This window comes from Myotis myotis, unplaced genomic scaffold (assembly GCF_014108235.1).
Source record: "Myotis myotis isolate mMyoMyo1 unplaced genomic scaffold, mMyoMyo1.p scaffold_m19_p_10, whole genome shotgun sequence".
Lineage (NCBI taxonomy): Eukaryota > Metazoa > Chordata > Mammalia > Chiroptera > Vespertilionidae > Myotis > Myotis myotis.
This window is the reverse complement of record NW_023416314.1, coordinates 16,651,760-16,665,142: the sequence shown is the minus strand read 5'-3', so window position 1 is coordinate 16,665,142 and position 13,383 is coordinate 16,651,760. Positions and strand designations below refer to the sequence as shown.

Sequence of the window (13,383 nt, the reverse complement as noted above, 5' to 3'; positions counted from 1 at the left end):
TTCTGGAAAGGGGGCGGTAGGCCAAATAAGTTTGGGAACCACTGCTGTAAAACATTAATCAAGATTTAGGTGGCTTTGTACATTTCATAATTGTTTTTCTGCCTAAAGCACAAACATGGTGATGTAATTTCTAGATCACTGACTCTGACCATAATCACCTTTTCTTGTCATAGAACTTCTCATTACAGTGCCATATGCACTTCTTAAAGTGACTATGAAATGTATTCTTTATTTTTATATAATTTCATGATAAATTAAAAGATTACCAATTAATATTTAGTCTCTAATAGAATATAATTTTATTTTAATTTATTATTCACTTCTATATACTTCTTCTGTAAGAGCTATTCTCAGGAATATGATAATGGTGGAAATGTGATAAAAGAATTTTATAAATGACTGCCATAAAAGAGTTTTCTGGTATAAGCTGGAAAGTAAAGTAAAACCATCCAATCACTGCACAACATTTTTCAAGATTTGTTTGAATTATTGGATTTTCTTAACATACAGTAAGTAGGCCATTTTGTATTACTGTTTTTGCTGCCTTCTCTATATTCCTACAATACGCAAATGGCAGAAAAGCACTGGAGTTTATTCACCACGTCATTAAGTATAGTTTCAAGTCCCGTTTCAGAAATACAAAATTGTTTGCTTATAATTTGTTTTTCTGGCATATGTGTCTTTGTATATTAACTCTCTCATTGCCTGGTGTACTTAAAATTATTTAATAAACCTTGTTTTTGTTTTGTATGTGTGTGCTTCTGTTTTTCTCCTATCTTTTAGCTCCTGAAACTTAAAAAAGGTGCATGATAAATGTTCAATAAAGATGAATAAAAGGGTCATGGGCTTTGGAGTCAGAGATCTAGGTTAAAGTCCTAGCTTCATGAGTTAGAGGAAGTTATTTAATCTCTTTAAGTCTCAGTTTCTCATTTATTATTTGAATTAATACCATCTATTTCAAGGGATTGTTATGTAGAACAAAAAAGGTAATATTATAGAGGAATCGTTGAGAACACATATACTAGTAAAAGTAATTATCATGGTGTCGGTCACAGAGTGCTTCTTTCCTATTAAGCTTATTTATTTTGTTGATTAATAAGTTAACATTTGTCCATTGTGTTTTCTAATAGTTGACTTGCTCTGTGAAATAGCAGGCTTTATGTGTGGATTTGATTTTTTCATTTTAAATATGTTTGTATTGATTTCAGAGAGAGGGAGGGAGAGGAAGAGATAAAATCATCAATGAGGGGAGAGGATCATTGATTGGCTGCTTCTGCACACCCCCTCCTGGGGATTGAGGCCGCAGCCGAGCATATGCCCTGACCAGCAATCGAACTGTGACTCCCTGGTCCATAGGTTGACACTCAACCATTGAGCAACACCAGCCAGGCAGGATTTGATCTTTAAACTTCCTACCTGTCTTCTCTCATCAAACATTTATATAAATTTTGATGTGGGAAATAATTGATTTAAAATTCTAAAGGCAGAACATTTTGCAGTACAATTTCATTATTTGCTATTTTTCAGTTATACTACAATGCTATGTAAAGACATAAAAATTTATTTTTTAGCCCGGCCAGTGTGGCGCAGTGGTTGAGTGTGGACCTATGAACCAGGAAGTCACGGTGCGATTCCCAGTCAGGGCACATGCTTGGGTTTTGGGCTTGATCCCCAGTAGGGGGACATGCAGGAGGCAGCCAATCAATGATTCTCTCTCATTATTGATGTTTCTCATTCTCCTTTCATCTCTGAGATCAATAAAAATATTTTTTTTAATTTTTCTTTTTTAAACATTAATCATTTGTCTCTATATTTCACCTTTTATAAAGGAGGTCAAATTATGTATACACTAATGAATTTTAAAATATGTATCATTATGGTCTTTTTGGCCTTCCTATTATCTATCCATTTATGCTTTACATCATCTAAATTCATACTTCCACTCACATTATGGTCACCAATTTGCTGGGGGGGTTTTAAAGTATTTTTTTCTAGAGACAGTCTACTTTCATTATTTGTCAGTTATACTTTGACATTGTCAGTGCTATCCCTAGTAGTATTCAAAGGAAAATGTTCACAGTACCAAGTGCTTTATTTATTTCCATTAATTGCTAAAAAAAAATCTCACTCATTTCATATTTTTTACTCCTTTTTGCTTTTTTATTTGCCAGTTTTTTTCTTGTATGTTTTTACCATATTCTCATGTTTTCTAGTCTCTTACTCAGTGTCTGTACAATGGAGTCCTTTGTTTTCCTTTAAGACCTCTTTCCTTCATCAATAGGTACTGGTTACCTTTTAGGCCTAATGCACACTGGCAACCTGGGACTTCCCTTTATTGCTCTTAAAAGTTGGAGCCACAGTTTCTTGCCTCCCATAGCATTCCTTTCTTCATTTTGTCCTATATCATTAGTTCGCTGGAGCACATCCTCAAGCAACTTTCTAAGATGCTGTTTTGTAGACCAAGTGATTTTAAGATACACAGACACATAAAAGAACTAATTTATTTCCTACATTGTTTTTAATTTTCAATTTTAGAACTATCTTTTGGTAAATAAATGAACAGGCATTTATTCATTCAACAAACATAGTTGAATACCAATGATATAATATCAGGGAAAAATATTTTATTTTACCATTAAACTTTAGAAATGGCAATAGATTAAATGTGACTTCATGAAGAAAAGATATTGTAATAAATTTTAAGAAGTAAAAATTCCAAAAGGAGCCTTCATACATTTTTTAAACAATATGATATAAGCATATACAAATGATCAGAAAAATTTTTGTGTAACTAACTGACAGAATCAGAGAGAAAAGGTCAGAATCGGCAAAATGGCCCAAAAAAAGAGAAGCGGAAACACTACCAGATAACAGATGAGGGACAAGCACTTGGGAAGAATCACTAAAATATATAATAAAAAAGATTCTTTTAAATATCCTAAAGGCATAAAAGACTACCTAGAGAATCATGAAATGAATTATTTTGTGAATATGAAGTAGGGGATAGCTGCATTACCTATTAGTGAGAATGACAGAGTTTGGAGTTGCCCATAAAGCAGGAAAAAATGTATCTTTATAATAAATAGGAAGGAATTATACTTTAAACAATAAGTCATATTTGTCAAACCCCCATAAATGAAGATATGGTATAAGCTAAAAAATATTAATAGATACAAATAAATTTAGATATCAGTAGGTTTAAATATCAGTGAGTATATTATTGATAATATAATAAAGAAATTTAGTATATTTGGAAGTTATTGACCATTTGAAATATTTACTCAACTTTTACTGGGTTTAAAATACTGGAGAATAAAAATAAAATGCATAGTTCCTGCTTTCATATTACTAAAAGTAAAGTAATAAAAGATGGCAATGGTATGCAATAAGTACTCTGATAGAATCACAAGTTACTATGGAAGCATATTTTATACACTACAAGACAAGGAATAAAAAAGGTTATTAGGTAACCAGGGAAAATGAGCAAATATGTTTTAAGCAAAGAGAACAATAATTGAAAAAGCTTAATGTTATGAAATATAAGAGAAAAGTTTTGTGTGACCCAGGCACAGAAAAATGTAGAAGAGCACCAGCAGATGAAGCTATAGAGTTGGTAAGAGACATTTCACTTAAAAAACCTTTTCTGCCCAATCTAAAGAAATTAAACTCTATCCTTAGGACTCTGAGATGCTATTGAAATAGTAAAACAGAAGTGTCATGATCAGATTTATATTTTAGCTCAATATAGCAATGAGGTGGAGGATGACTTGAAGCACAGGCTATAGGCAAAGAGAAGAGGCAAAAAGCTGTTATAGTGACCTGAGGTAGAGTTGAGTTTGAGTAGGTAGAGTCAAAAGGAGTCAAAGATCAGTTATGGGTGGTCCAGGAACAGCATTATCGTAAATGGAATACTTATAGATTATACAAACTTTATTTTAACATTTTAATATAAATCTAAATTACAATGTATATTTCTATAATCTTTTATACAGATTATGATAAATGTAGTTTGATCTTCATACACTGATATTCATTGTGAGGATCAAATATTCTACTCTGTTATATTACTAGTATTGTCTTGCCCTTGAGCTGTTAAGCTTTTTTGGTTTACAATAGCAGCCTCTGACAGGTATGCTTGGTGAATTCTTCTAATCAAAAATTTTCTCCCTCTGTCCTGGCCAGTTTATTGGAACAGCATCCTGTTCACCAAAAAGGTGGCCAGTTTAATTTCTGGTGAGGGCACATAGCCAGCTTGCATGTTCAATCCCCGGTCAGGGCGTGTGCAGCAGGAGGCAACCAAGCGATGTTTCTCACATCCAAGATTCTCTCTCCCTCTCCCTCTCCCTCTCTTTCTTCCCCTCCCTCTCCCTTCCTCTCTCCCTCTCCCTCTCTCTCTCCCTCTCTCCTCCTCTCTCTCTCTCTCCCCATCTCTCTTTCCCTTTCTGTCTCTAATATCAATTTTAGATAATTTTAAAATTTTCTTCATTAGCTGTAATTTTTTTAAATTAAACTATTTTAAGGTAATTGTAGGTTCACATGCAGTTTTTAAAAATAATATGGTAAGATCCCATAATACCCTTTATTCAATGTTTCAGAATGCTAAAATCTTGCAAAACCTATAGCTCAGTCTCACAACCAGGATGATGACATTTATACATAGTCAAGATACAGCACATTTCCATCACCACTAAGATTCTGCACATTGTCCTTTTATAGCCAAACCTACTTCCCTCCCACACCACTCCCCTGGAAATCACTAATCTGTTCTCATTTCTAGAGTGTTACATAAATGGGATTATACTGTGTGTAACCTTTCAGATTGGCTTTTCTCACTCAACACAATTCCCTGGGATTCATCCAGGTAGTTATTCCTTTTTTTTTCCCCCCCTTAAGTATATATTTTATTTCAGAGATGACGGGAGATGGGGAGAGAGATAGAAACATCAATGATAAGGCAATCATTGATCGTCTGCCTCCTGCATGCCCCCTACTGGGGATGGAGCCCACAACCCAGGCATGTGCCCTGACTGGGAATCAAACCGTGACCTTCTGTTTCATAGGTCAATGCTCAACCACTGAGCCACACCGGCCAGGCAGTAGTTCATTCTTTTTTATTGTTGAGTTTTAATCCATGATACAGATGGACCGTAGTTTATTTAACCATTTGCCCATTGAAGGACATCTGGGTCATTTCCAGTTTGGGGTTACTGTGAATAAAGCTGCTGTAAAGATTCATAGATAGGTTTTTGTGTGAACACAAGGTTTTATATCTCTTGGATAACCAAGAATACAATGGTGGTATGTTTAGTGTTGAAAGAAAATGCCAAACTGTTTTTTCAGTGTGACTGAACTCACCAGCAGTATAAGAGTCATCCAGTTTTCTAATCTTCACTAGCATTAGTGTTGTCTATTTTTTATTTTAACTATTCTTATAAGTGTACAGTAATATCTCATTATGGTTTTAACGTTCATTTCCCCAATGATTAGTGAAACAGAATATCTGCCTATTCTCTTTTAATAAAATTTCTCTTAACATCTTTTATCCATTTTCTAGTTAAATTATTTGTTTTTTTACAGTTGAGTTTTGATAGCTCTATATAATCTAGATCAGCTGTGGGCAAACTACGGCCCGTTTGAAATGAATAAAACTATTGAAAAAAAAGACCGTACCCTTTTATGTAATGATGTTTACTTTGAATTTATATTAGTTCACACAAACACTCCATCCATGCTTTTGTTCTGGCCCTCCGGTCCAGTTTAAGAACCCATTGTGGCCCTCGAGTCAAAAAGTTTGCCCACCCCTGATCTAGATACTAGTCCTTTGTCAGATAAGTGGTTTTCAAATATTTTCTACTGTGCTAAAGCTTATCTTTTTATATTCTTAATTTGGTCTTTCTCAAAGCAAAAGTTTTTAATTTTAGGAAGTCCAGTTTATCAATTTTTATTTTTATAGATTATACTTTTGATTTCAAGTCTGAGCTCTTTGTTTGGCCCTGGATCCTGAAGATTTTCTCGTATGTTTTTTCCTAAAAGTCTATAATTTTATAAACTTTTTATAGCTTATCCTATATAATAAAGAGGTAATATGCAAATTGACCATCACACCCTCACAAGATGGTGGCCTACAACCAGGCTGGCAGGGTGGTTAGTGAGGGACGACCAAATGACTAAACAAGCAAGCTGTATAGGGTGACCAGGCCAGCAGGGTGGTTAGTGAGGGACGACCAAACAACTGAACAGCAGGCTATGTGGGGCAACCAGGCTAGGGGGGCGGGGGCCCATGAGGGGCAACCAGGCTGGCGGTGGGGGGCACTTGGGAGTAACCAGGCCAGCAGGGGGTGCATTTGGGGTAACCAGGCTGGCAGAGGGGGCAGTTAGGGGAGACCAGGCTAGTGGGTGGTGCAGTTGGGGGCAACCAGGCCAGCAGCGGGGGGCAGTTGTGGGTGATTAGGCTGGCAGGGGGGGCAGTTAGGGGCGATCAGCCGGGCACACAGAGGCAGTGAGGGCCATCAGGCCAGCAGGGTGGGGGCCAGTTAGGGGCGACCAGGCAGGCAGGCAGGTGAGCGATTAGGAGCCAGTGGTCCAGGAGTGTGAGAGGGATGTCCGACTGCCGGTTTAGGCCCAATCGGGCCTAAACCGGCAGTCGGACATCCCCCAAGGGGTCCCAGATTGGAGAGGGTGCAGGCTGGGCTGAGGGGACCCCCGCCCCATGCACAAATTTCATGCACCAGGCCTCTAGTATGTTTATAAACTATATAAAGTTTATAGTTTCATAGTGATATATTTTAATTTAACTTTTATATAAGGTATGAGACAAAGGTTTTTTGCTTTGTTTTGTCTATGGATATCCAGTTAGTCTAGCATCATTTGTTGGAAAAGCTATCTTTCTTTCATGAATTGTTTTAAAAACCAGCTGAGCATATTTGGGTGGGTTTAGTTCTGGGTTCTCCATTCTGTTAATCTTTTTGTCTATCCCTCTACCAAAACTACACTATATATATATATAATATATATATATATATATATATATATATATAATATATGTATATTATATATATATGTATTTATATATATATATATATATATATATATATATATATATATAATCTTCAAATACAATAGACTGATTCCTCCCACTTTATACCTCTTTTTCAAAATTGGCTTAGGTATTCTAATTTGTTTTCCTTTCATATAAAATTTAGAATAATCTTGTCAGTACTTGCAAAAACATTGCCTAGATGTTTCTAGAAATTCCATTATTACCTGTATATCTATGTGGTGTAGGGAGGACTGACATCTTTTCTATGTTTTCTCCTAATAAATCTACTGAGTTTTTCATTTCAGTTGTATTTTTTAAGTTTTAAAATTTCCATTTGGTTAGTCTTTATATATTCTATTTATTTTTGAGACCTATTTTTTTTCACTTGCAAACATGTCCATAGTTGTTCATTGAAGCATTTTTCTCATGCTTCAAAGATTTTATCAAGCATTTAAAATTTTTGTCAGATAGTTCTAACATCTCTATCATCTTGATTTTGGCATCTTTGGATTATCTTTTTCATTCAGTTTTAAATCTTCCTGGTTCTTGGAATAACAAGTGATTTTCTTTTGAAATCTGGACACTTTTGTATTGTGTTATAGACTCTTGGGCTTATTTAAACCTTCAGTTTTAGCTGGCTGTCTTTGGCACTGTGCCAACATAGAGAGAGGTTAGGAGACACCACCTCATTGCTAGGTTGGTTGGGGGAGGGGCTCTTTATTACTGCTGATCAGTAGTGGGAATTCTAGCTCTTCACATGGTCTCCACTGACACCCTGGTGGGAATAGGCTCATTTAAAAATGTTATATTTTATTCTTAAAAACATTTTTTCTCCAATTGCATTTTTTAATTTGAAAGAGTGATAGTTTATCATATTTTTAAATTTTTTAAATTTCTAATTATCTCAAAAAGTAATTGAATTTTAAACTTAAATATGATCATATGTCCAGAAAGTTGTAACTACCTAAATCTGAAATGTGGCTTCATCCACAAAGAAAGAAATGCATCACAAAAGGCCAGCTCTCCAGGCCTGCCTGTGTCTCCTGTGACCTTGAGTACTCTTAATACTGCTTGAGTTCTATTGTTAAAGAAAGTTGTGGCCATGATGGTTATTTCTGTGGTATCAGTTGTCACTTCCCCTCTTTTATTTTTAATTTTATTTATTTGGGTCCTTTCTGTTTTTTTTCTTCATGAGTCTGCTTAAAGGTTTATCAATCTGGTTTGTCTTTTCAAAGAACTAGCTCTTAATTTCATTGATCTTTTGTATTATTCTTCTAGACTCTATTGTGTTTATTTTCATTGTGATCTTTATATTTCTTTTCTTTTATTCACTTTGGGCTTTGTTTTTTTATCTTTTTCTAGTTTCTTTACATGTAAGATTAGATGGTTTATTTGAGATTTTTCTTGTTTCTTGAGGTAGGCCTGTATTGCTATGAATTTTCCTCCTAGGACTGCTTTTACTGTGTCCCATAGATTTTGGGTTGTTGTATTTTCATTTTCATTTGTCTTAAGGTATCTTTTTTGTTTTGTTTTGTTAATCCCAAGGATATTTTCCCATGGGTTTTTAGAGAGAATAGAAGGAAGGGGGAGAGGTACAGAGAGAGAAACATCATTGATATGAGAGAGACACATTGATTGGTTGCCTCCCGCATGTGCCCCAACCAGGGCCAGGATTGAACCTGCAAACAAGGTACATGCTCTTGACCGGAATCAAACCCAGGACCCTTCAGTCTGTGGGCTGACACTCTATCCACTGAGCCAAACTGGCTAAAGGGGCTCAAAGTATCTTTTGATTTCTTCCTTAATCTCATTGTTAACCCATTTATTGCTTAGTAGTATGTTTTTTAACCTTCATTTGAGTGCTTTTCCATTTTATTCTTATAATTGATTTCTAGTTTCATACCATTGTAGTCGAAAAAGATGTTTGATATTACAGTCTTCTTAAATTTCTTGAGACTTGTTTTGTGTCCTAACATGTGGTCTATCCTGGAAAATTTTCCATGTGAACTTGAAAAGAATGTATATTCTGGGGCTTTAAGTGAAATACTCAAAAGTATCAATTAAATTCATCTAGTAGAATATGTTATTTAAGGCTGCTATTCCTTTGTTGATTTTCTGTTTGAAAGATCTATCCATGATATCAATGGTATTTTTAAGTTCCATAATATAATTGTATTACTGTCACTCTCTTTCTTTATGTCTATCAATATTTGCTTTGTATATTTAGATGCTCCTATGTTGGGTGCATAAATGTTTACAACAGTTATATCCTTTTGTTGCAATGATCTCTTTATCATTTAGTATTATCTTTGTCTTTTATTATAACCTTTGTTTTAAAGTCTATTTTGTGTGATAAAAATAGTGCTACCCAGCTTTTTTGTTTCCAATTGCATAAAATATCTTTTTCTATCCCTTTATTTTTAGGCTATATGTATCTTTTTATCTGAATTGGCTCTATTGTAGACAGCTTATATATGGATGTTGTTTTCTTATTCATGCTACTACCCTATGTCTTTTGATTGGACATTTAAATCTATTTATATTTAAAGTAATTATTGATGTATACACAGTTATTACCAGTTTATTATTCATATTTATGTTCCTTTTTTTCATCTTCCTCTTCTTTAAAAAGTCCCTTCAATGTTTTTGTAATAATAGTTTGGTGGTGATAAACTTCTTTAGCTTTTTTTGGTCTGGGAAGTTCAATTTAAATGATAGCCTTGCTGGGTAGAGTAGTCTTTGTAGGTCTCTGGGTTTCATCACTTTGAATATTTCATCCCAATCCCTTCTGGCCTGCAAAAGTTCTGTTAAGAAATCAGCTGATAGTCATATTAGAGGTCCCTTGTAGTTAACTGTCTTTCTCTTGGTGATTTTAATATTCTCTTTTTGTCTTTAACCTTTCCCATTTTAATTATGATGTGTCTTGGTGTTGGTCTTTTTGGGTTCATCTTGTTTTGCTTCCTGAACTTATATGTCTTCTTCCTTCACTGGTTAAGGAAGTTTTTCAGTACTTCTTCAAATAGGTTCTCGATCCTTTGCTCTCTCTCTCTTTTCCTTCTGGTACCTCTATGATGAAGATGTTCTTACACTTGATGTTTTCCAAGAGGTCCTTTAAACCAGCGGTCGCCAACTGGTGGTCCGTGAGGTCTGAAAGGTAGGCAACTGCTGCTTTAAACAGTCCTCATTTTTTAATTCTTTTTTCTCTTGGCTTCTCTGATTAGGTGTTTTCTGCTACCTTGTCTTCCAAATTTCTAATTATGTCCTTTGCTTTATCTAATTTGATAATGATTCCTTTTAGTATAGTATTCATTTCAGTTATTGTATTCTACATTTCTGTCTGATTCTCTTTTTTATGGTTTTTATGTCCTTTTTATACTATTGAAGTTCTCACTAAGTTTGTTGAGCATTATTTTAACCATTGTTTTGAACTCTATATCTGGTAGATTACTTGCCTCCATTTCATTCCACTCTTTTTCTGGAGATTTCTCCTGTTCTTTCATTTGCACTGTTTGTTTTTCTCCCCATTTGGGCTGTCTCTCTGTGTTCATTTCTATATATTTTGTGGGTCTTTTATGTCTCCCATTCTTGGTATCATGGCCTTATGATGTAGATGTTCTATGGGGCCAAGTGGTACATGTCCCTGATCACCTGAGCCAGGTGTTTCAGCAGTGTCCCTTTTGTGGGTTATGTCTGCCCTTCTTTTAAGTTTTTCCTTGTTTGTCTTAATTTTTTCATTTGTTGCTTCCCATTTTGTATTCCACATATGAGTGAAAGTCATATGGTTCTTGACTTCTATATCTGATTTTTCACTTAGCATGATATTCTCAAGATCCATCCATGTTGCTGCAAATGGCAGTATTTTATCATTTTTATGGTTGAGTAATATTCCATTGTATATATGTACCGCATCCTACGTATACATCATCTATCAAAGGACACTTCAGTTGCTCCCATGTCTTAGTCACCATGAATAATGCTGCAGTGAACATAGTGGAGCATCTATCTTCGCATATAGATACAAAACGTTTCTAACATTATTAGCTAAAAAAAACTCTTTTCTTCATTGAATGGTTTTGGCACCCTTCTTGTAAATCATTTGACCTTGCAAAGGTTTATTTCTTGGCTCTATACTCCATTGGTCTATGCATCTGTCTTTATGCCAGTACTACAATGCTTTGATTCCCATAGATGTTAGGAAGTTTTTAAATCAGAAAGTATAAGACTTGTCATTGTTCTTTTTCAATAAAGTTTTGATTATTTGGAGTCCCTTGTGATTACATATGAATTTTAGGATGTATTTTTTAGGTTTCTGAGAAAAAAAATCATTGGTATTTTGGTAAGGATTGTCACTTTGGGTGGTATTGACATGTTAACAACATTAAGTCTGCCAATCCATTAACATGGGATGTCTTTCCATTTATTGTGTGTGTGTGTGTGTGTGTGTGTGTGTTTTAATTTCTTTCAGCAGTGTTTTGTAGTTTTAGTATACAAGTCTTTCACCACCTTGGTTAAGTTTTTTTCTAAGTATTTTATTCTTTCTGATGCTATTGTAAGTTGAATTTTTAAAATTTCCTTTCCAGGTTGTTTGTTGTTAGTATACAAAAACACAACCGATTTTTGTATGTTGATTTTGTATCGTACTGTAATTGTTTAATTAGTTTTAACAGTGTTTTCATAGAATCTTCCAGTGCTGTGTTGAATCAAGTGGTGAAAGTAGGCTTCTTTGTCTTGACATGGAGGGATTATTGAAGGAGTTTGTTTGGAGAGGTAAAAATCTTCTCTCCCTCCTGTGGCACTACACTACAACCTCCTACTTACCACAGGGGTTAGACCACTTGAAGATCAATAGCCCTACTTCCCAGAAATATAGTTCCACAAATCTGAGTTATTTAGACTGGAATAATGCCCCAACCAGTGGATGCTTTGGAAAGATAATTACTAGTAACCTATGACACTAAAAATCTTAAAGATTAGTTCTAACCAACCACCCCTATCACCATGCATTCCAAGAGGCTTCTCTACCAGTGAGTTGCAGGCTTGCTTTTTTTATTTTTCTCATTATCCAGCAAATAATAATTGAAACACACACATATTTTTCAAAACTTAATTCTTTGATACAGTTTAAATTAGATAACATAAACTTAAGTGCCCAGGGGCAATCAAAAATAAATAAAATGTGAATGTTAAGAAAAATAGGGAATGGTAAGGATTACAGATAGGTGTTTATAGCCATAAGTGAATAAGAGTCCAGGGATGCCAAGTCTTCCACACTTTCAAGAGAGGTTAGAAATCAAGATTTTTGTGTACATTGTCTGGATTTTTAGCACAGTTCAGACTTAACATGGCAGCCAATTTTAAATTTTTGGTCTAAAAGAAAAAAAGAAATATACAGTATTTCCTTGACTGTCTGATAATTTGCAAGACTGCTTCTTTCACCAATGAGTTAGTTCTTCACATTACAGAAAATAAGGTAGCTTTTTAGAAAAGAATTTTCTGCAGCAGAACTTGGGAGGTAGGAAATTAGAAAGAGCCTCATTATAAAGACTTCTCTTTGACCTGGATAAAGTTCTGAAATTACCACTTACAAAGCTATTTAAATTTTTTGCCAATGGCTTTTTTAAAATGCTAGATGTGTTGTTTCTAAGTCAGTAAAAATTTTAAATATATAGGGTGCCCCAAAAATGTATATATACTTTAACAGCTGGTAACTCAATTTTGATAATGAAATGTATTTTAATAAGCACTGCTTTTATAATTATTCAAAGTGTGTATATACATTTTTGAGACACCCTATATTACTAGTATATAATGCATTGTTTTGAAACTATTTTCTGTGTTGAGATTTTTAAAACTTATTACCTAATTCTGCTATCTTCTTTATGTTTAAATTTAGATATTTTGAAGAGAAACAAAAAGAACGAGAAGAAAGAGAACACCAAATTAGAGAACAAATACTTCAACAAAGAAAAGAGAAGTTTGAAGAAGTTACTGAAAATTTCCAGCGGGCCCATATCCCTCTTTCACAGCGGAGGAGAGCAGGTATCTTAATTTCTAGAATATGAGAACAAAAATGACAGCTATAATCACATTTGACTTGAGTAGATGATAAAATAATAAAGAAATAAAGTAGAAATTTAAATTTAAAAGACTAGTATCCCTTTTTAAGTAATAAGACTTTCACCAAATGAAATATTGCAATTTAACTTGGTTTAATTTGGAGAATATTTTGTTGGCTGTATTAGTAAATTTTGAATTTTCACAAGTTTGATTCTACTTTATACTGGCTTAAATGTTTTGTTATTTTTAAATTTGATCTAATAAATAGCTTTATAAAAGGAAAATTT

The 13,383-nt window shown here is 34.3% G+C and overlaps 1 protein-coding gene across 1 annotated transcript in view; it reads left to right on the top strand.

Moving 5' to 3' along the window:
- Window positions 1–13,383, top strand: part of CEP126 (centrosomal protein 126) — a 62,491-nt gene that overhangs the window by 6,285 nt on the left and 42,823 nt on the right. The window contains exon 3 of the mRNA XM_036324602.1: window positions 12,933–13,078. Within this exon, the coding sequence (XP_036180495.1) occupies window positions 12,933–13,078 (146 nt within the window). The remainder of the gene's footprint in view (window positions 1–12,932; window positions 13,079–13,383) is intronic.